Here is a 24,206-nt window from a genome sequence, read left to right on the forward strand (position 1 = left end):
CCCGTCCAACTTACAAAACTGAAAGGTCATTCCAATGCGCATGCACCCACAAATCATAAAATCCGCGAATCATACCAAAGAAAAAAGTGAGAAAAGAATGAACACGTGTTTCAAAGTTTCGTTATCCTTCAAAATAGCAAAAGTACATTGCTTTTTGAAGAACGGAAACCTCACTCTCGTAAGACACCTCGGAGACGCTGTTGGGGAATGGATGGAGTACAGCGGTGTCGTCCGAGAGGGCTTCGGATTAATTTCGACCATCTGGGATTTTTTAACATACACTGACATGACACAGCACACAGGCATGTTTTGCATTTCGCCTCCATCGAAACGCAATCGCCGCGACTGGGATGGAGAACACACGGGTGCCTTTAGCGCGCGTATGCTCTACAATGTCAAACCACGTTAAAGATCCCGATGTGATCGAAATTATTCTGGAGGACTCCACTACGGAACCGCTTTCTCTCTTTCTTACATCACTGCCTCCTTCAACGCTTCCCTCGTGAAGCAGTTCAGGCGTCCACCGATAAGTGACGAAGTAAATCATCCGAAAAATCATTTCTTTTCTTGAGAAGAGTAAGGATAGCGCGGTTAAACGACGTTCGCGAACTGTATACGCTTTCTTTGCAAGCTTTCTGATACACTCACTATCGTGCCAGCTGATGTACGCGCGCTTTTAACAATCACTCCTAAAGTTAGTAGCTTTTGAATAAAGTAAATGACGCAGTAACTGCTTCACTTCTAGATAGAACACCTCAACCGCGCCGTAAGGAAGAGAGGAAGGTGGGAGTGGAAGAAGAAAGTGAGAAAGAGGTGCCGTAGTGGAGGTCTCCGGAATAATTTTGATCAACTGAGGATCTTTAACGCGCACTGAGATCGCACAGCACACGGGCGCTTTTGCGTTTCGCCTCCATATAAACGCGGCCGCCGCGACCGGGATCGAACCCGGGAACTGCGGCTCAGTTACTGAGCACCCTAACCACACATCCACTACGGCGGGCACTCAATCCTGCGAGAGACACTACAACGCGTGAAACAGAATGGTTTTTAAAGGCCTGATGCATCCTCCTCTATCCTCCTCTGCAGCTTTCATTTTGCACTGCGCGTTTCGGGCTACAGTGGTCGTTTCTTGCAGCATCTTCGACTATAATATGCCTGAGATCCTTGAATAGAGATCCACAAATGAGAGAAAAAAAAAACTGTTCCCAAAAATGATGTGTCTTCTTTTTAAATGTCGAAAAATTTGCGATAGGGGAAGTTTTGGAACCAAGCGATTTAAGCTGGGTAAAAAGCGAGCAATGCTTTCTTTATTTTTTTACATTTTTCGCAATAGTTTAACTTTTTCCCATCTTCACTGCAACGCCGATGATATTTCGCTCGGAAATGCGACGATATTGCGCTCGGAAATTCGTCAACGGCCTACCATTTCGTCGTCTTACGTATATTCTACCTGTCCAGTGCGACTAAAAACATTAAAACTAAACAGGGTGTCACACCTCACTACGGCCATTAAAACTTCTGCCGTTGAAAGCGTGACAACGAAGGGAATAAACCAGGCCTTATACGTGAGGACAGACCGCGAAAGGCCATTGAATTCGTCGGCACGGCTTGCTGGTGTTGCCTTGCGGGGCTCGCTTTTCCCAGCCGTAAAAAAAAAACAATAAGAGCAAAAGGCGAGAAGAGGGCAGGAGAATGCTCTCTCGCGGGTGTCGTCACGATCGCGCGTAACTATGATACTCTGCTACGCATTTTACTGCGCGACATATATCACCCGCGGCACTATTTTTATGTATCCGAGGGACCGCATCCCCTGGGATCCTAGTGTGCGCACTGCTCTCAAAAGAAAGAAAGAAGATAACAACCGAGCAGCAAACAATTTGCGGACTGAGAGGAACGCTTAATGGTCAATTCTGGGACCTAGCGTGAAGGGCATGTGCGTGTTAGGAAAAAGAAAACAGTTCGGTGTTTCATTTCTGCGTCGATGCGGCAGAGGACACGATATTTGTGCACTTAAGAGTATGCCTTCTCGCAACGAACGCATGACGCTCACTTTCAGTTAATCGTATGATAACGCCAATGCGGAGCCATTAAAAATGTCAGTGGGCAGTTCTTTACATTCGTGATCAGTAGGGTTTTCACGTACTTAAATCGCGTAGACATGTGAAAGCAACTGTTTAGCCTGGTTGGCTCATGGTTTTGCTTTTATGGGTCGTTGGCACGTCTGGCGATGGTATTAGAGTCACTTTAAACTCTGATCGAGGTTAAATTGCTCTGATCTGTTTGGTCCGCAGATGGAACTTGATGGAGGCGACGACGTGTAGTTCAAAGCGCGAGAGTGTGTTGCAGTTTAACATAAGGTGTACTGCGGCTGGTGTGCTGTGTACGAAGATAGGAGAATGTGTGTCTGCATTGTGGAATAGTATGTGTCTACGTGCGTATGTGTCTACATAGCTCATCGGCATTGATTTCCATGCAATAAAGAAGAAAAGTGTGGCGATAGCCTAGTACTCTCTCGCAGCGAACTGTGAAGCTCATCTGTTCACGCCGCCGCCGGCTCGACTCGTAATCGTGGATATTTATTTGATTTCTTTTAACTTAGCATGCCGCCTCTGTTGCTAGGCAACGGCGAAAGTAAGATCGAGAGAAGATTCATGGTCGGGGTTGGAAAGCGTATGAGTTTTTTCACACTTATAACGGGTTAAAAAGCTAAGGTTAGCAACACAAAGAGCTTTGCAAAAATATAAAATAAAACGGAGCAACTCGCTTGCTTTAACACTGCGTCTTTTCTAAACCATAACCACGAAGTATAAACTTGTTAATAGCAATGATCGTACTGAAATGAATGAAAAATGTTTATTAGAAGCCTTCTGTGGCGGTTGGGGTGGAGCACCTAGTACAGGGCCCCAACGGAGACTGCAGTAACTCTCTCCCGGCCCCCAGGCATAGCTGGTCTTCCAGCTTTGAGTAAGGTTTTAGTTGGACAAAGCCTCCTTCCACTTCTTGTGCGATGGGTCTTGTGCAGTGAATAAACGTGGTAATTATCATCGTCTTCAGTTTTGTTGAGTGGCCAGTGCAGAGCACTCCTCAAATATGGCCTCGGAAAAAGATCGAAGTCAGCGGAATCATATGTTTTACGGACACCTTGTCTCAGCAAAAATGGTGCTAAATAACGCGTGCCACTGAAAACACGGCCTAAATCGCACTAGTGGGAAACACTTCTCTCAGCCAATGTTCTTTATTGAGCTATCACTTTTTTTGCCGTGCTATCAGCCCACTACCATAGGCCACTGAAAAATCTAATCCGAATGCGAATGGTGCTTTCGTTATTTGTGCAGATTTCTTGCTCTGTAAAAGAGGTGAAAGAAAACAAGGGGAATATTTTGTTGTTATTGCTGTTTTATTGTTATTGTTGTTACTGCGTGTGTGCGTGTGTGTGTTACAGACACACACGCACGCACGCACCCGCACCCACACGCACCCACACGCACCCACACGCACACGCACACGCGCGCACACACACACACACACACACACACACACACACACACACACACACACACACACACACACACACACACACACACACACACACACACACACACACACACACACACACACACACACATGCACACACGCACGCGCACGCGCACGCGCACACGCACACGCACACGCACACGCACACACAGTCGTGGCCTAGTGGTCTGGGCGTCCGCTTCGGCTGCGGGAGGTGGTTGGTTCGAAACCCACCGCCGGACACCCACCGGTAAAAATGGGTACAAGCCACCCCCGGCCCGGCGCCCGGCTTCTTCAGGGGTGTGCGCTTGGAGGAGGCTCCGCAAACACCGCTGCGCCCTTTCGGGGGCAACCCAGTTTGGAGCACTCAGCCTGCAAATGTGGTTCGTGTTTCACTGCAAAGTGAGGAGTTCCGACTCAAAACTCGTACGCTCTAACCAGCGTGTCTCAAGACAAACACTGTAAGCGATCCTTCGTTCCGAAGAGAAAACTTCAGAGTATCACAGCTGACTAGACATGCCGGCTTTTCCGGCTGTCTGACTTGCGAGAAAAAAAAAGGGGCCACAAGTAGGGCTTCTACCGCACGATGCGGATTTAGGGTTGCTTGACGGGGGAACTTATCTCTCATCCGTCAAGGCGACTATTTGGTCTACGACCCTTTTCCCAAGCACCTCACCCTAGAAGAGCCGAGCACCAGGCCAGGGGAAATCTTGTACCCATTACAGAAACCGGTGGGTACCCGGCGGCACTGGAGATCGAACCCAGCACCTCCCGAATGCGAGGCGGATGCTCTACCACAAGGTCACGCACACGCACACGCACGCACAGGCACGCACAGGCACGCACAGGCACGCACGCACGCACGGACGCACGCACGCACGCACGCACAACTTTGACGACGCTTAAACTATCCTTAAGTGTAGAGTGCTATTAGTGATCTCTACCGCGCAAGTATTCCTTCACTCTGATTGACAGATCGCTGGGAGTTCTGATACCACTACTGGCGCAGTGGTGCAGCGGTTAAGCGATGCGCCGCTGCCTCGGAAGGTGGCTGCTTGAAACATAGCCACCGGGGGACAGGTGCGGGAGCTGGCCCACCTGCTTTTTCGTGACACCGACGGATAGAAGCTGACATTTCTCGTGGACGGGACCTGTAATGTTATCGCATTAAAACACTGTAGTAATTTGACATTATTTTAAACTGGGGAAAACAGCGAAATTTAACGACATTGTTCTTTGCAGCATTTTATCATTTCTTGAGTTTTTTAAATACTTTATTTCTTCCCTTTCTAACACTTTCTTTATCATTCAACAAATTTTTTAAAACGTGCAATAATATAGGAAAGGCTAACTAAGGCCTCACAATAAGACCTCTTTTATCATAAAACCCGTTTTCATGGGTGGCGTCAGCAAGGCCCACTACTCTCTTTTCTTTCCTGATATCCTTCTCAGAACTATTTCGCCATTTTTAGCTTTCGCTTCATGCCGTTCAGTCCCTCACATATTTCAAGTGGCAAACCTTTTTTCGCAAATGACAAGAATGAGCTTTTTCTAAAAAAAAAAGTTCCTTTTTTTAGCCTTTATTACACACCAAGTTAAAACACTCTGTATACTCTACTTTGCATGCAATCGATTGAAATGCACCATTCACTAGTTGGATGGTAAAAATTAATATAAATGAGAAATGCACGAAGGAGGATTCATCGGCAGGGTCCCCGAGGGATGCTTGATAAGAGTGACCTCGCGCGTTTCGTGAGCGATCTATAGGTATCTTCTTTGGCACCTTCCACACGGCACCCCTGATTTGTTGTCTTGAAAAACGACCCCTATCTGCCCTATTTTGCAGCCGTTCGAGGGTCGACCAATGCAGAGGAGAAAACCTGATGGTGGTCCTTTATCGCTGACATTTCGAATACTGCTCAAACCTACTAAAGCGCATATAGATAGAAACGAAGGAAAAGAGGTCGGCCAGAATAATAGGGGCAATATGTTAAAACAGAAACATCACCAGTAAAGCCCTCAGAAAGGGTTTCGAGTAACTAATACTGACAGCTAAGGTATGGAAGCCATTACTCAGAGCAACGACAGTGGTTTAACGTGTCATTTCCGCCGTGGAGAAAAGGCTTCATTTAAGCTCTCTTAATGTAGGTTTCGTAAATAGGATAAACACAATATTGGTTTCAAGTGCTTACAGAGGAAGTCGAGGACAGAAGTTTGTTTAGCGTAAGCATTTAGTGCGCGTTCAAGCGGATTCATTAGAAACATGCAAAAAGACCCATGACTCGAGACCCATATTCTTTAACTTTGGCTGGTCTGCAATGACTTTTGGTGCGCACTATTTACTTTACAAACCACAGCCTTCACATGCTTTAGACATTTATACGGGAGAGTCTGTGCACGTCTTGTGCAGTAGAGTTGAATTTTTGTGAATCATACAGTGCATGTTTACTTTAGTTATGTCTGGTTGACCTTAGTTTAACACCACTGCCCCGGACTCGGTCCCGCGCTTTCTGAATCGATACGGCCCACTCACAGAAACGCATGCACATGCCTAACTCTTTTTAGCCGGCAGACAAAGCAATCATCCATTCTAACTGGCAGCGTGGTTATCACGCTTTTGTGAGGCTATTCAGCTTTTTGTTTTGAAAGTCACTCGTCTACTACTACAACGAAGCCCAATCCCCGAAGCCTTTATATGATCCTCCAAACGTATTAAACTAAGAAAGCGCCGGTTTTCCTCGGATTCGTGTTTCTACGGCTAGTAACAAATAAAAAAATACTGCATGAAAAGCCTAACATGCATCGAACTCCTACAAATGCACACTACGCGACGTGCTTCCTCAGGCAGGTGTTTCTCTGAAACGCCTTACTCAAACCTCGAGAACAAAAAATCCTTGCCTTGCGAATGTGTCTGAAAAAATGTAGGGCAGGACGCAGAATTGTCACTTCAACCCTCGAAGTAAATTCTTCTTTTTACGCTTCCCCTTTCCATAAATTTCGCAGCTTGGGGTTAGCTTTTCTGGAGTCCGAAAAATAGGCTTTACGAAGCCATTCATCATTCAGAAAAGCAGACTCACAATAAATACGCATGCACATGCACGCACAGACAACGAAACGTGCGCTGATTTGTTTTGTTATAGACAGTAGTGGCCCCCTTCCTGTAAGGGCTGCGTCAAACGGGTTAAAGCTGGTTTGAAATATGTTTTTCGTGAATCCTTCCCGGTCCTCGTTCGACACTATATAGGGTGGCTCATCTGAGTTCGGAGGGTCAGACGGATCCGAATAGCCTTGGCGCTGCCTGAGAAAGCGCAACCGCCCTTATTCGCGGTGTGTATTTTTCGCTACCTGCTTTACTCTCGCTGATACATAATGTTTTCTTTCTGAAGGCTGCCGCCGTTTTCAACTACTTGTCTCTTACAAGGAAATATTTCAGGCTTTGAGAATATTGCACCGAGCCAGATTTACGGTGCAGGGCTAGGCTTCGTAACTTGCCACAAACTTTGCGTTTGGATTTTAAAGTCAAAACTAAAATTTGCATCACCCCGTATGATATCTTCCTGAGACTCGAACTAAAAATTGTGCCAAAGATATTTTTCAAGCTTTCTTTTGTTTGATAACGTAGGTCCCATAAACATGATTGAAATATATTTCACTGTTTCGAACGTTTCGCTGTGAACTGAGAAATGTCGCATATAAAAATTTTGAAATTCCCGATGCAGAAAGGAAAATTTCTGCCCCTATTAACTCAAACTTATGCTTATATGTGCTGATGCCACTAATATGGTTGCTAATAAGTGCTTAGAAGTGCATTACGTTCTTTAGAAAGGCAAGTCAATCCACTTGCTTTTTCGACGCAACCGCAAAATGTGCTGCGCTGACTGTCACATTTTTAAGAGGTCCGACATAAAAAAGAAATGATACGACTTTCATCATAGTCGCTACGTAGAAGCTGGGATGCTTCTAAAATGCCTTATTGCATGGGCTTCGTGCATGGTAATCAGTTGATCAAAGTATTCGACAAGTTTGCCATCACCGTGTCCTTGGAGATTCTAAATCTTCTTTAAAGGTATAAATGTGTAGCAGAAGCACTTCCTGCTCGTCCTTGTTTTTGATAAATTGAGACTTAAACGAGAATGTGCAGGTGATATGCATCAAACTACGTTGCATTGTATAGGTGCTTACCTTTTATCATACCAACGATTCCTCCATAAGAACAGCTCGAAACATTAGCAAACATATCACCTTGCAAAAAGCAGAACATTGTAAAGATTATATTCATGTACAATTATAAACTCTACCGCCTTTATAAACCCGAATTCGTAAAATGTAATCACTTCATAACAGGTTTAACAATGTTACTGAAAACTTCTCTTATAACGTGTGTAAGCTTCAAGCACTGGAATTTGACCAAATGCACAAAAAGAAATTGTCGGGCACAAAATGTTAAAATTTTTGTTTCCTATTATTCTAGATCAGATATTAAAGAAATAAAAACTCGCAGTAAGAACTTCTAATTAAGTGTGTATAGTGGTGTGCCATGATGTCTTGTTTTTCGTTTGTGTTCTAAAAGTTTTGCTTGCCTTTTCGCTCGATGTAGTATCACTTATTTAAGCGTGCTTATACGTATTTGCACGGTCTTTGAGGCAGGCAGGCCTTGTGTTCTGAGAAGGTCAGGGCTGCTCAAGCTGTTCTCGAAGCTTTTTCTTGACCTCATCGCATCATTATTTTTCAGCGCAATAAAAATTCAACTGCAATGAATTTCATGTCTTAAACTACTTTTTTAGTGGGGTTGAAGTTCGCTCTACACAGCATGAACACGAGCTGACCACAGGACACGCGCGCTCATCTGTGTTCCTGTTATCTGTGCGTAGTGTAGACTTCCTGCCAAAAAATTCCCTAACTTGCCCGGCGGGAAATCCCACTCGATTTTATGTCCCTAGTTGCGCCAAAACAAGAACAAGCTACGTAGATCATGCAGGCCAAGACTCTCTTATACGGTGACGCTACTTACTGCCACTGAATAACATGTCACTGAATTGCTTCTATGCATAAAAATTCTACTTATAATGATAAATTCGGACTGCGCTAACCACCTATTATCTCTTTAATTTATCATTTCCCGCATTCCTCTTCTCCAGTGCACCAATCAGACCATCCTTCTGGCTAACATCCTTGTCTTCCCTCTTCCTCTCTATCTCTCTCTGTGCTTATCGTGCAAGCTTCAAGGAGAAAATCTGTAAGAGCAAAAAATCCTTGCGCAAATAAAATAAATAGCTTTATATTTCGTGATTCCCCTCAGTATTTATTAGAAACACAAAACAGGGCAGTGTTCTAATGATTGGGCGAGAGAGCAAATGCCTTACGAACGAGCCTGAGTGTAAAAATTGAGCATATGGCAGGCAAAAGGCTATACTATGCAAAAGCCGCTGCCATTGTCCACTCATTCATAACGCAAGATTTGTTTGCAGAGCGAAAAGACAACAGAAATGAAAAATTGTTTTCTTTCCAAACCCGGAAAGGCGACGTATGCGCGCGCAAAGATGCCGTTCATTTCACTTATGGATAAAAAATCTGCTTTCTTGAAGGAATTTATGCAAGATTTTCAGTCGGCTCGTTATGGTATGTTTTTTTCCTCTTGAGTGCTTCTACTTTGCGGTTTTATAGCTTTTGCCTATTTATATTTACTTTATTTTCCGCTCTTCTTGGGCGGTGGTAATAAACGGTGCTTATATCGGCTATAAAATTGAGTAGATAGGTCATGAATGCATTTTTGTCTGAGCGTCCTCGCATTAAAAACCTGTTATAAGTTCCAGCATGACATCATCTCAGACCAACCAGCCCAAAAAGTGTGGCTTTCTAACGCATTCTTCAACACCCTTCTCCTCCCCTCCCACGTCAAAAAAAAAAACGAAAAAAAAACACACAACGCGCAGATATTTCTCGCACTGAAGTGTGGCGTCGCCAGACGAGAAGCTTTCCGACAAACATAGCAAGGCCAACAAACCGCACAGAATTATTGCAGGCTGCATCCGACTATATAAGCCGCAGTTGTTAAGCCTGCTTGCCTGCGCCTAGAGCTCACGCTCGGTCACCGCTTGTCATCGTTATTGCTGCTCCCGTCCGGGACTTTTTTCAGCGGCTCCGTATAGCGTAAGCGTGGCGTGAAAGGTTCTCATCACTGGCTGCACGCTTTATAGCACCAGAAAGGATGAAGAGGGGAGGAGGTGCGCAAGGTCGACCCCCACTGTGTTGGCTGCGACTAGCTTTACGATGATGGCCACCGAGGCCCTCCACCCTCGATTCCATGGGCATGAGAAGTTATTTCTATTTTTATCTCTGGCTGGCTCAAATTATGGCCACGAAATGACGCAACATGACCACAGCTCTTGAGCAGGGATAGACAATGACGTTAAACCAACTGGCCCTTGAAATCCAGCTGGTGCTTTGCTGCAGTGTCATTAGGTATTGTGACAAACGATTGGTGGTTTACGAACAAAAAGCAATGAGAATTTTCGTGGTTTCAGCACTTTGTAAATTCTTCCCATGGTCTCAAAATTGGACAGAACGCCCACTGTGCAGCCGTACACAATATGTAGTCAAATGCATTACTGTTATTTTCTCTAGACGAACTACCTTGCTAGGAATTTCGATCGACAGTACACTTAAGCTGAAGTCTGCCAAATGATCTTCACGGCTAAACTTCGTAATTTGTGCCTTTGTTTGAAGCTCTGTTACGGTCCTTACCGCCTTCGATTTCTACATGAGATGCAGTAGACTGATTGACATGTGTTCCTCCTTCTCTCGGTATAATGTTAAAATAACTTGGAAAAAAAAGGGAAAAGAAAACTGGTGACGATGCGCTCAGTTACAAGAATTTAGTGACCTCAGTGCTGTATTGCTATCCCAATAATGCTTTGTTTACTTTATATTTTGACCTGTAATAATGAGAAAGTGCACAAACATGTGGTATAGAGAAATTAAAATGACAAACTGATTTTACTTAGAGTATCCCGTATCATAGATGGAGTGCGAGCAGCAAAATTCATTATATTCCTGGCAATATTTCCAAAGCACTTTATTTTTGATGTAAAAAAATGCATGACCTGAAAAGGCCGTCTTACATGTCGTCCATTTGTATACTGTACATGCTCAACAAAGGCTACAATACTGTTAGCAACAAGAAAACAGCGTTTCGTTATCACTCATCGCCTCCGAGACGTCCGTGTTTTATCTGGCCTGCATTAGAATTTATATCCCTAACATCAATCCCTCTTAATGACCTCTTTATGAGCTAAGGAAAACGCTTGTGAGGGCTGACGCAAAGTTCAAGCCAGTACGAAACAAATAGCTGCCGTTTTTTTTTTTTTTTTACGTAGTATGTCATATTCACGTCTCTGTGTCACCTGTTGACTGTGTCACTCCAGGGTTGATTGGCTGCTCTCTTTTTACGTTTATTACTTACTTGTTGCATCTCCTCCGCCTTGCATCTGCATGCCCTCAGACATAAGAATAGTGCTGCGACAGGCGATCCTGCAGCTAGCGCATCCTGCGTGCTACGACGTGCATGCTACAAGATACAAGACAAGCCGTCTCTCCCATTGTGTCTATTCGGCCTTGCATTGCTGCAGTTATTACTGACGGCATTGTGCGTCGGTCTCCGGGCAACATTGTACAGTGAGCGGAAAAAACGATGCTCGGATGCTTTCGTGGCCGTCGCAGTTGGTACTGCATTTAATTCAGTGTGTGGCGGTGCGCGGTTTAAGTGATATAGCAGCCAGTAACGTAAAAGAGTGACAGGCCTGAGGAAACAGCTAAAAAAAAACAATGTTAGGGTGCGCTATCCAAAGTCTTTCGCTTCGAGTTCACCTCATCGGCATCTAATGGGAATCGATAGCTTCGGACGCTGAACCAAAACATTGTTTCAGATTTATTAATAATCCGAGTTATTTCACACGCGTTGTTTCAACGAATATCCGTTCATGAGGATGAAGTGCCACTGATGCCTATAAGTAGTCAGGTTGCTTATAATGGGCGAAAGTCGCGTTTATATTCAACCTCTTATAATGCACATAACACATAAACCTTGAATGTTTTCTTTCTTTGCGCTCTTAGAGGGATGTGCATGAAGTTCGGCACTTCTGCTTAACTAAAACATGAAATATTTCTGAGTCTAGTGAATATGCTGTGTACTGTCGGAAGCTAATATTGTCGACTAGGCTAACCACTCCAGCGTCAGTTGTAATTCATTGCTGCACCATTTTCTGGCAGCGTTTGTTCCTGAGACACGTCATGAGTTGACTGTTTTTATCTAGAGGCATGTCAAGTCCGCCGTTTCGATCCTTGGTGCTCCTGCTAGGCGAAGACCCCAAAAGGGATTGCAAGAGCAGGGACAGACGCAGAGCCACGTGATATACATCCCTACTGCCCTCAGAAGTACCTACTTCATTAAAAGCAATTTCGAGCTGTTCAGAAGTGCAAGAAACATACGACCATATTAAATCAGTAAAAAACTCGAATAAGGGACAGCAGCCTGAAAATATTTTAATGTATCCACAGCGCGTACGGAGATCGAAACAAGGGATTCGAACAACAAGAAAAGTAGGGGAAAACTTTTTTTGTGTACCAGTTAAAATCATGAGCCCATTAATTATCGCTCAGCCGCATTAATTGAAAGAAACGATATACACCTAAGGTCAATGCAGCCGATGCTCGCGGCTTTATGAGATACTGTTCTTGATCGTTTTTTTTCCTCCTAATTACGAGACAGCAATTAGCGTCCAAGAAACGGTATGCATGCACACTGAGATGACCTAAGGGACACCGTCTTGTCTCAATAAAAATCCTGCAAGCGTTCGACTACAGCGTAGAAAATTTCTATTCGCAAAGTTCTCTCTGTTTTTCAGGCGCCAGGCAACTCACGCAATGACGCTTGGGGTCTGTCCTAACCCGTTACCGCGCAAATATGTAAGCAAGAGATTTTATTGAAAAGATTTTACAGGCAAACTCTTACAACGCTTTCCGAGCATGCTGGCGGACTACTTGCGGAGCAAACGACGCTTATCAGCGCGCGTGGATCGCCCATGCACTCTAAACGTTAATACGCCTATATGGGAGTAAAAAAAGAGAATAAGCTGACCCCTAGAGCACACCCTTTTTTAAAAATTCAGGGGCACTTTGACTGTCTAAAGCAACGTTGGTCGAAAGTGCGTAGAGGCGAAAGCGTTTTCCGCACCACTTTGCCTATGTGACACTGGTGACGTCACACATAATTGATGACGAAGTAATGACAAATTACTAATTAGTGGCTAATTACTGATTATTGACCAAATACTAATTAACTGCTAATTAATGACTCTTAAGCTTTGTCTTTAGGAGTGGAACGCGACAGCGTGTTGTAGTGCTGCCAGGCAGTCTCGGAACGCCACCACCGGTTCGGCGCGATGCCTTGCCCTTTGAACGCAACGCTTTTTGAGGAAAGGAAATGGTGCAGTAATTCTCTGTCATCTCGGTGGACACCCGAATCGCACCGCACAGGAATGGAGGAAGTGGGAGTGAAAAAAGAAAGAGAAAGAGGGCCCGTAATGAAGAAACTGAAAATTGTATTTGAGGAAAGGAAATTAAGCAGTAACTGTCTCGCATATCTCGGTGGACACCCGTGAAAACGCGGACACATCTGCCGACACGGCTGCCGACAGGGCTGCCGACAGGGCTGCCGACACGGCTGCTAACGACAGCATGAGGCATTAAAGGCTTTCACCTTAATAAAAGCGTACGCTAGAGGCCAACTTTACTCCCTTTTTGCTCTTTTCCGTCTAGAGTATTGAGTGATTCGGGGCGCTGCTGCGGAGTGGCGTCCCTTTGGCCAAAAATTCTACTGTGTCCAAATCAGCCAGAACTCGGAGCAAAGCTCATAGACAATTTCAAGAACGGAGGCTGGAAGATTGCACGGATGGAGGTAAGACTCCTTGCTCTTTCTAACAAAGTGCACATCAATGCGCACTCAGCGCGAAGGCTCCTTATTAATTTCTCTCAGCAGCTTGTTAGGCAAGTTTGTTGCGCTAATTAGCGCATTAGCGCGGTCGAACAATATTCGGCAAATACAAGCAACCTAAATTCGACACAGTCAATCAAAAAATTTTAAAATTATAGAATTTTGAATGGCGCAAAGGAACAAACAAAGAAAGACACGGAGACAGAAAAAGCGACTTTCTGTCTCCGTGTCTTCCTGTGTTTGTTCCTTTGCGCCATTCAAAATTTTATGATGAACAAAGTAGCCCAACATCGAGTACTCCTGAAATCAGGCGCAACCATATTGCTTTCAAGAACGATAACTGTAGTTCTTGCCTTTCAGTGTGATTTATGCCGCTGAAAGGATTGATCTAGAAAATTAGTTCCACGTCCGATCATTTTTTCAAATACGGTTGTGTTAAACCGTGCCCTCAAGGCGATGTTAAAGATGGTGCGACACTTACGGATTGTAATAAGGTTTCACTTCCTTCTTCTTTGTCTTATATTTTCTGCTGCGGAACAATCATATTACTGCAAGAAAACGCACAACTATGACGAAAATGGGGCGGCGGAAAGGAGCAGAATGGGAAATTTTGTGTTTGTGCAACTCCCAGCAGCGATTAAATCCTGTCATCGCCATTTCTCACGCCACTTTTCTATCTTCTCCATCTTGCTGCCGCGCAACAGTACGAACGTTTTACGATTTAAGCTACGCGTCCTCGCTCAATTCATTAGTGGTAATAAGCCGACAGACGGTCCGAGCACGCTGCTAATTAGATCCTCGTTAGCGCAGGCTCCGCACCCACGTAATTCGCCGCTGCCGCACTGAAGAGTTGGCTTTCTCCTGATGAACCAAATAACGACTTCTCCCTGAGTGAGGGCCACAGGCAGCCAGCATTTTGACGGGGATTGATTGCCAAACGACCCGAAAAACGAATCTCCTCCTATGTTTTTTGAAAAACTTCTCTGTACTTCGCTTTGCTACAATATGAAGGGAACTAATAACCTGTGCACTTTCGCCATCCAGCTTTACTTAATCATAGCAGTTCTGATTACGGTCCTCTTAATCGTGACCACTTATTGCTGAACATCCTTTGTAAGTGACGTCTATATTTTACTCAAACAACGAAATAAATAGGACGGATAAAATAAAGTGCTTCGCGTAACCATAAATCTCTTCGTTATGACGGCCCTCATCCGCGCACTGAAGAAATTAATCTAGCGATTTGCAAAAATTTATCGAGCTCCCTCTTTAGCGGAGCAAGTGCTAATCAGTTACGAAACATGCATTCCGCTGCAACACGAAGGGCTAAAACCTGTTCGTTGTAGAAACAGATTGTTTCGAGACAATCAAATAATCCTGCGACTTTTCAAGTACCTTTACTTCGCTTCTACGGGGCATAAAAATTTCCCGATGGGTGGAGCGGAGCCGTTTCTGCTTTGTCTTTTCTCTTCTGTCGCTTCTTTATCCTAGCGGCCCACGCAAGTATCCCCTTTGATCCAACCGAAGATTTTGTGCACCAAGGTTGAAGTCCTTCAACACTTTATGGCTATTGGATTTGGCGACTTAGGCGCGTGCATGCTAGACTGGTTTTCTACTTTTGCCATAGTTCCGCGACACAAATGTTTTTTTCTTCGAGTGCTGTCGGCTTTGATATGATTTTGTTTCTTTTAGGTTCACTGTTTTTGTTTCCTTGTGAATTTGCTTTCTGTTTGCTTGTACAGCACGCGCTTGTAGACAGACGAAAATTTTCAGCATTGCCAGCATTCGCTGATGTCACTACTGCCTCATCTATACGAGCGACCTCCTTCAGGCAGAATAGCACTGGAGTCACCGTTGTCGTATGTCATAACCGAAAAGTCTTGCATAAACTGCTGTTCAAAAGCATAGTTGCTCAGGATGGTCTCAGCGAGTTGCCTCGTATGAAGAGGGAACTTACAGAAGATCAGATTCCGTAACGCCATCGCTTTCACCTCTCCACTTCGGGACAATACATTAAATTCTGGAGGCATATCCAGGAGAGTTATTCTAGAATGATAAAATTTCGCTATGCCTTTATCGGTTGCCTTACTCCTTTTATCAGGTTTCAGTGCACGAACCCTGATGAAGAAACATCTCATTGCATAACCCTGCGATCTACTGCAATATTTGTGTGTGCGTGTATGCAAGCATATCAAGGGAAGAGATATAGCAATACGTAATTTCTACAAACACGCTCAACTGCACTTTAGGGTGGTAGCTGCACCGACGTAAAGTGCGATATTAAATATCTCAAACTTTTCTTTTTCCCTGCAAACACTCATCGGTTTAAGACTGCCTTGCGAGGCTAGGGCCGGTTCTGTGAGCCTTGCTGTCTATCTTTAGTTATTCCATGCGTGATCTTTGACGTCTGCTGACAGTTCCACCAGGTAGATGCTTTGGTGTCCGGTTGCAGTAAGCGCCCTGTCCGTGTTCCTTCTTCGTTCGTCCTGTCCTCTCTTGCGCCTTGTATCCTCGAGTCATGCACCAACTCTCCCAACAGTCGATTCTTCTCAAAGTTTCTCTACGGCTTTCTCCAATTCTTGTTTGCCTGTGAGGTCCTTTTTATTTAAAAATCTGTCTCCGTTTATTGCCTACGCGTGCCTACCTCTTATTGTCTTCATGTTCTTTGTGCGCATTGCAGATTCTTGTGGAAAGTTTATTTGTGGAATTTTGACGTACTGGCAGTTGTTATATCTTCGGCTGTCATGTAATGTTGCCCACTCTGCTCTCGGGCAGGAGTATTGTGTAAATAATAATAAAATAATAATAAATAGCAGTTTATTCGTGTACTACTATCTTTAGATTGATCATATTTTTGGTCCCGGATTTCTGATTTTTTATAGTATTCGTAAGGTGCTTTGAATTCACACTTGTGATTCTATTATTTAGGAAACATTTGTGTGCTATAAGTCATTCATTCAGTTTACTGAGTTCCAAGCAGCCAAGCGAGGAACATCGCCCAATGAAATTTCAAGTTACATTCAAAACTATTCTTTCATTAATCTATCAGTAATTACGTAGGAAGGGAACTGAATTTTTGTTTCTGGCGCCTTTTTAGCTGGTTGAAGGCCGCCGTGTTAGTTCAGGAGCGGCAAAAACCTGCGCAAACGTTGCTCTGCTACCCATTTCGGCCCTGTCATCCTTATATGAGAACATGTTTTGTCAAGAGTTTTATTAATGGGAGTAAAAAAAAAATCAAAAGTGAATTCGGTACGAAAAGCTTCTTTTTTTGGCACCGCTGAATTTCACTTTTTTCGTACTTTTATTTCAGATAAAAAACGAGGACGTAGGTGGTGCACGGCCGAAATTAAAGACGCCATAGGATGTCCATGTTCTGAGGTGCTTTGTTCCTTGACTGCTCACTTTGGCATGCTGAGCATTTTTTGCAATATTTTTTCCAGTTACTGTAGACGACAACCTAACTAAAATATTTTTGCATTGATAATAATGATAAGTGCAATGCAGATGCTGTTACACGCCGTTATATTAGGGGGTCAGGGCTTGTTGGTTAGCCTTAGGCACGAGTGCAGCTGGCAAAGGTCCGTTCATAAAACTGTATAGCTTTCTGTGTTCGCGGAACTAAAATTTGCAAAAGGCATAGAATTAGTAGAATATGCACAGGTAGAGAAAAAAGCTGAAGTAAAGGAGGAGATTCGCTCGTAACCTTTGTCTCTACCAGTTCTTGTCTCATTTGGTGCGAGCGCCACGTGATTCTCGTTAAGCAATATTTGCGGCTACCTTCATGATTACATTATTGCAACTGGTCGCTTGCCCTATTAACTCGATATAAAATTCCACCGCATGTCCCAAAAGTATAGTTTGTTTTATTCCTGGTATTTTTACATTGTATATATTGCCGCGAATATTTGTAGCGTTTGTTTGTTGTGTTTATTTGTTCATGCTTCAAGGCTGTCGGCACGCCGCTTTATCGCTTTGTTTGGGACGCAAGACGCGCCTAGATTTATCTCGATTGATCGCATCCGGACGGAGCCGGTTCTAGTTTGCGCCAGAATGTTCTAGTAACTTCTAAAGCTCTATCCCGAAGTTTCGCTATCAGCTTTAAAAAGAGCACGGCCGACAGCGGCGGTCATTCTGTTCGACGACCGCCGAGCACGCTTGTTGCTACGCCGCCGCCGAGTGATTCAGTTCTTTGCGGGCGCAAGTCAGCCCGAATAAAGAGTTTCGTTTCGAAGACATTCTCGCTGTTTTCCTGTTCACCGTACTGCAGTCACCACTACGTGACATCTTGGCGAGAGGTACGGGGATCGATACCCCGCACCTCCACCAGATGTCACGTAGTGTTGACTGCAGTATTTTTATATTGCATAACACTTTTTCAAAAGAACATTATAAAGAAATGATAACACTCCTGCGACACTCGAAAGCATGCACGGTTCCTCCCTAACCCCATTTCAGCAACATAGCGAATTTAGGCTTCAATTGATTGAAATAGGGTACCTGTAATTAGCTTTCACACACTCATGCTTTGTCACCGTTAAGGAAAAGTGGCACAATGCGCACGCATCTACTGGGCTGACGTTCAATCATCCTGGTACGAAATAAATCTAAAAAATGCATTCTTGTGTCAACCCAGAAGAGCAATGATAAAAGTTTGAACGGCGACTATGTGGCTGTTCCTGGTCATGTTTGACATCGCACCGCGATGGTTCTTTCTATTCTTAGAAACCGCAGCACGTGAACGCTGGTAACAACATAAGCAGAAAGGCGGGACGAAAATTGCAAAACTCTTAGACGTAGTCGCATAAAAATAATGCGGTAATCGCGCACACCCGCCCAAAGCGAAAGTCATTTCTCCTGATTTTTTTTTTTCGAAAAAAATCGCACAAGTTTTCGCCGGTTATAGGGGTGAATGGGCAACACAGCGGTCCACTGGAACAGCTGAAAATTCCAGGATTTTCACCGATGCCATTTTTACACTTAGCTTCTCGGAGCAAGTATGAATAAAGGAGAGTAGTCTGAACTCTCCTGTGTCTTTCATTTTTTTTTTAAATCATAATCGCTGCCCAAGGCGTACCGTTTACATAAAAGCGAACGAAAGCTGCTGGGTTCGGCTTTCGTAACTGCATGTGGCCTGAAGTGAGCTCTTTCACATAATTTGACTGCATGCTATAAGTCCTTTTCTAAAATCGCCTCATCACCTCTGCCATTGCTTGGCGGAATGGTTAGTGTTTATAAAAGGGGGGGGGGGGGGGGGGGGGGGGGGGCAACTCCTGGTTCAATCGTAAGACGTGCGCAGTCTCACAATGAAAAAATGCACTTCTTTGCATATTCAGGCATTCGATACGCAAAGCCCATTAAAAATCATGAAGTACGGTCTAAACCAAGCGGAATCACTTACGGATGAGTGTATCAGCTTTATATTTCTGCGAATCAATAAACAAAAAAGCTTCCTTCTACCAGAACTCTCCGAACCAGCTTTATTTCTTGTGATCGCCGATACATAATTGTGATGAAAAACCTGCACGCCAGAGCTGCATAAAAAGCAAGGGCTTGTCGCAAGGAGACCGTAAGTGCTATTGACATCGTCTCCCAAACCATTAAGAAAAAAAAATAGCATTTGTACAAGAAACATGCACCTCACGCAGCAAACGCAACTTCACAGGAAGCTCTTCAACACATATGCAACCTACCTGCGGCAGGCTACAAATGAGGCTTGTGTTCCAGGCGATGATGAGCATTATCCTGCCCCGACGGTGCCCGCTGTGCACCTTAAGCGGGTGCAACACGGCGAAGTAGCGGTCCACACTAATGCACACCAGCACAGCGGAAGACAAGTACGGGCCGAACGCGCGGAGCATCTGCATCAGTTTGCACATAGCGTTTCCCGCGGCCCACTGCACTGTGAGCCTCCAGGCCACCTCGAGGGGTATCATCACGAAAGTCACGAGAAGATCGGCGATGGCCAAGTGCAGGATCATGAGCTTGATACGGGACTTGCGATGTCGCTTGTTGAGCAGGCTGATGAACACAGGAACGTTGCCCGCTCCGGCTAATACGAAGAGAATGCAATATATGATCACCTGCACCAGAGACTGCGTGCTGAACGTCAGTTCTTCGCCCAAAACGAGAGGTACGGAAGAAGCGTTCTGGCTGCTGTCATCTTGCTGCAGCCAGAGTTCGCTTTCTGGCTGGCTGGAGTTCTCAGCCAGCATTTCGTGCCGACTCAGCGAAGCAGCAGAGCTCCGCATTCGGGTAATCAACTCACCGGTGTCCTTCACTCTACTTTAAATTTATCATCCGGGCCTCAATATCTACGGGGTCACTGTCGAGAACGAATACGCATAATTTGTGCTCAGCGCACTTCTGGAACCACACAGAGGGGCCTGATTCATTGTTCACCTCGCACGCACGACACTTGGAAACGCCACGTGTTGCGCACAAGCTCTTTCGCTGTTGGTGTTCACGCCACGTTTCTTCGGCCGTCGTCGGGAGCACGAAAGACACGAATTCCCGGGGACAGGAATTTTTATCGCCTGAACAGCACCACTTCCTTCTTCATTGAGTACTGATTGTGCCACATAAAGTAGAAGAGGATGTTCCGCTTGGCACACAGTCCACAAAAATAACACATTAGAACGAAATCTTCAATCTCTCCTTTTTAAAGATACAAGACGTAAAACACACAGCACCAATCAACTAAAGTTGTTTCACGGCTGAAACCGTCTCCTTGCGACTTTTTCGTTCCCAAGCGTTTAGAACAACCGTGGTATCACTGACGCACATTCACCGCTGTTTCCAAGTGCACATACGATAAGATATCCGAGGAACGAAAGCCGCGATTCATCCGCCGAGGTACGTTGAAACGTGCACGCTACTTGATCCACGCATCCAGTCCCGAGGCCAGCTGTCGCCGCGCGCTCTCTGTTCCAACTGAGCGCTGGGGTCCCAACCGGGAACGCGCTGGCGCTTGGGAGCGCCATCGACCGAAACGCGCGCGCGCACCTCCCGACCAATCGCGAGCGGCGGCGCGGATTCGAAAGATGCGAAACGCCTTTTTCTAGCGGGACGCTGGCATAACGATCGCGGAAATAAGCGCAGCCCTCCTTAAGTTACGCACGACATCTGCCCCGGGAGAAGACGGCATTAAAAATAAGGCACTCAGAAACCTAGACGACGCTTCCATCACAGCCCTCACGGACTTTGCGAACGAGTGTTGGAGGGAGGGAAAACTCCCAGCGGCTTGGAAACATGACATCGTTAAATTCATCCCAAAACCGGGAAAACAGCTCGCGCTTGAAAACCTCAGACCTATTTCGCCTACTTCTTCCATAGGAAAACTGTTAGAGCACGTCATACTAGACAGACTCCAGCCCCACATGCAGAATGAGAATTTATATCCACACACTATGGTCGGCTTTTGACCACATTTATCAACACAGGATACCATGCTCATACTAGCAAACAAAGTCCTATCTCAGGAGCAAGAAAGGAGCCCCAGGGCAATCCTAGCTCTAGATTTAACGAAAGCGTTTGATAACGTCAAACACAAAGCAATAATAGAATCTCTTTCAGCGCTGAATGTTGCCGAAAGAGCGTTTAACTGCACCAAGGACTTTCTCTCTGATAGAACGGTTAAAATTCAAATTGGCGCAATCAAATCCGACACCTTTAGTTTAGGAGACAGAGGTACGCAGCAAGGATCGGTCCTCTCCCCTTTCTTATCAATATAACCCTCATCAAAATGGCACACGCAATCGCAAAACTCCCAGACCTAGAACACTCTTTGTACGCGGACGATATCATCCTTTGGACCACCAAGGGGAGTATCGGCATTATACAAGATACGCCGCAACAAGCGGCAGATGTAGTAGTAGAGGAGGCACAAGCCGCGGGACTCGCGTGTTCCCCTAAAAAATTTGAAGTCCTCATCCAACACCGAAAGCGTCATAGAAAGAATAAAGCGCCTGAGATCAAAATCTACGCGGAAGGGGCAGCCATCCCAGGAGTGGAAACACTAAGAATCCTGGGAATGCCCATACAGTCAAACCAGAATAACGACACAATAATTAAGAAACTGAGAAACCCCGCCAACCCAATCTCCCTCCTCATGAGACGCATCGCGAATAGGCGAGGAGGAGTTAAAGAAGCCGAGGCCAGGAAACTAATACAAGCCTTCGTTTTTAGCAGAGTCATCTACTCTACACCATACGTCACCGTCACAGTTAGAGAAAGAGACGACCTGGATTCTCTAATTAGAGAGTCCTACAAAATTGCGCTCAACCTCCGTCGTCATACTCCAAATGAAAAACTACTACAGTTATGAATTCTAACACCTTAGCGGAAATGATGAAAGCACACCTCACCGCACAATACGAGAGACTATCAGGCACTGAAACGGGACTTTTCATCCTCAAGAAAGCAGGAATAAAATACGAAGGAATCCGTACAAACACTTTGCCAATTCCAAGATACGTGCACGAACACTTAATAGACCGTCCTCTGCCCAAAAACCATGCATCCACACTACGATACCGACAGAAGAAAGGCTAGGGCACAAAAACTTCATGAAAGATGTTCAGTTCAGAAAGACACGGCGCATGTGGACGTGGCAGAACATGCGGACAGAGACGCCTTTTTTCTGGCAGTTGTCGATCATCGAGGTTCTCCTCTTGCATCGGCGACAATCGATAAAACAAAATTTCCGGAGGAGGCCGAAGAAGCTGCCATAACTTTAGCCATTACCTCCACCACTGCCAAATACATAATCAGCGACTCTAAAGCCGCAATTCAAAATTTTGCAAAAGGAAGAGCACACTCCGCAGCCATCAAAATCTGACAAAAAATCTCCAATACCTGCCAGATAATATTGATCTGAGTCCCCGCCCATTCGGACCATCCTGGCAACGAGGCAGCGCACAAATTTTCCCGAGGATTCATGGTTAACCGGGAGGTGCGCTACCCTGAGATCAGGTCGACCAAGAAGCGAGTGACAACCTACAAAGAAATTACTGCCCACTTCAAGAAAGAAAGACAAATCTTCCCAGACCCACATAGATCTCTAAGTACAACACAACAAGTCAGTTGGCGACAGCTCCAAACACATGCTTTCTTTAATCCGTACATGTACTCCACGTGGTTCCCAGAGGAGTTCAGCCCCGTCTTTCCTCTCTGTGGGCACCTAAGGCAGACACACCGCACATCCTATACTCATGTAATCAAGACAATCCATCGCAGAGTCTGCAGCTCTCTACTCAATCTCAGTGGGAGGCCGCGCTGCTCAGCTCGAACTAGGTTCAACTCCGAGTCTCAGAGCGGGCCCAAGAGGTCGCAGAACGAAATCGTCGGTCGGCCACCTGGCGTCCGGCCTAGAAGAGGAGCCCACCGCGGGGAGGGGAACATCACCCCAATCCGCGCCTAAGACCTCTTCTTTAATAAAGTTTACCTCCTCTTCCTAGCGGGATACTCACTGCTCGCAAAGAACAGTTTGTCACTCCTTATGTATTTGTGGCAGAACGCCAATGTCAGGAGTGGCCGTTACTCAAATTGCGCATGCAAAAAAAGGTATCCTTGCTCACTCGTAAAACATGAAAGGCACTCAACAATTTATGACACAAATGGCTGGGTAGCAGAAATTTATAATGATTTGCTTATTGAGATTAAGCCGCCGTTTTAGTTCGTTCACAATATAAAGCTGGAAAGGTAAAAGTTTTTCATTGAAGGAATAAACAGGCCTAAACGTTTTTCCATTTCTTCGCGAATCCGCATCAAGCTCTCTTCACAGCGGGTTCGATCCCGGCCGCGGCGGTTGAATTTCGATGAAGACATAATTCTAGTGGCCCGTGTTCTGTGTGATGTCAGTGCTCTTTAAAGAACCCCAGATGGTCGAAATTTCCGTAGTCCTTCACTACGGCATCCCTCACAGCCAGAGTCGCTTTGGCACGCTAAGCCCTCATAAACCCTAAACATCTTCTCTTCCCTCTTCTTTTAGGAGCAGGCGGGTGTTGCGTGTCTTCTGGTGGAAGTTCCCCTGCCTGTTCCTTCTTATTATGCTGTCTCTCTCTTCCTGTCAGCAAACGAAATAAAAAAGAAGAAAACAACAGTACAATTATCTCTAGTTGCTTAATGTGTGAACAGGTAATAGAGCAAATTAGCAGTGATGGTTCTAAGTTCACACGTTGACTCCGATCGGGACAGAGCGGGACGTGCACTGCATCTGGTCATGTGGCGGCGCGAACCTTTTTGTTAAGCAGCTGTGCTAATGTGTCCAGAGAACTTTCCTCGAAACAGTACTTTCGTTTTCTGGAAGGCATAGCGGGGAAACACTCTTTCATGTTAACTCGAGATGTGAGTCTGGTCATGCTTCAAACCCTGGCGTTCAAGCAAGACGCACACTCGTGCACGCACGCACACACACACGTACAACACACGCTCAAAGTGTTCGCAGAGCATGGATGAAACCAGAGTCCTGCAAGGTGGTGCACAGCACGATAGGACGGAACATAATTTATAATCAAGTTGTGGTGTCCCCGAAATGTGTGCAAAGTTTTGAGAAATCAACGGGGCTTTTCAATGAGAGTTTGCATGCAAATGGCATGCGCGAAGTCGTGAGCTCGCGTTGCAAGCTAACCTTTGCCTGCAAGGCTGTCCTTTCGTTTACGGCGTTACGACGCAAGACGAGTTCTCGTGAAATGATCTGAGCATG

General features: G+C 45.3%; 1 protein-coding gene across 1 annotated transcript in view; it reads right to left on the reverse strand.

Moving 5' to 3' along the window:
• Window positions 1-20,416, reverse strand: part of LOC149341546 (adipokinetic hormone/corazonin-related peptide receptor variant I-like) — a 180,078-nt gene extending 159,662 nt beyond the window's left edge. Inside the window, exon 1 of the mRNA XM_089543640.1 lies at window positions 19,195-20,416. Within this exon, the coding sequence (XP_089399766.1) occupies window positions 19,195-19,752 (558 nt within the window). The 5' untranslated portion in view covers window positions 19,753-20,416. The remainder of the gene's footprint in view (window positions 1-19,194) is intronic.
• Between the last annotated feature and the right edge of the window lie 3,790 nt (window positions 20,417-24,206).

This window comes from Amblyomma mixtum, chromosome 5 (assembly GCF_055824585.1).
Source record: "Amblyomma mixtum isolate Tamu chromosome 5, ASM5582458v1, whole genome shotgun sequence".
Classification (NCBI taxonomy): domain Eukaryota; kingdom Metazoa; phylum Arthropoda; class Arachnida; order Ixodida; family Ixodidae; genus Amblyomma; species Amblyomma mixtum.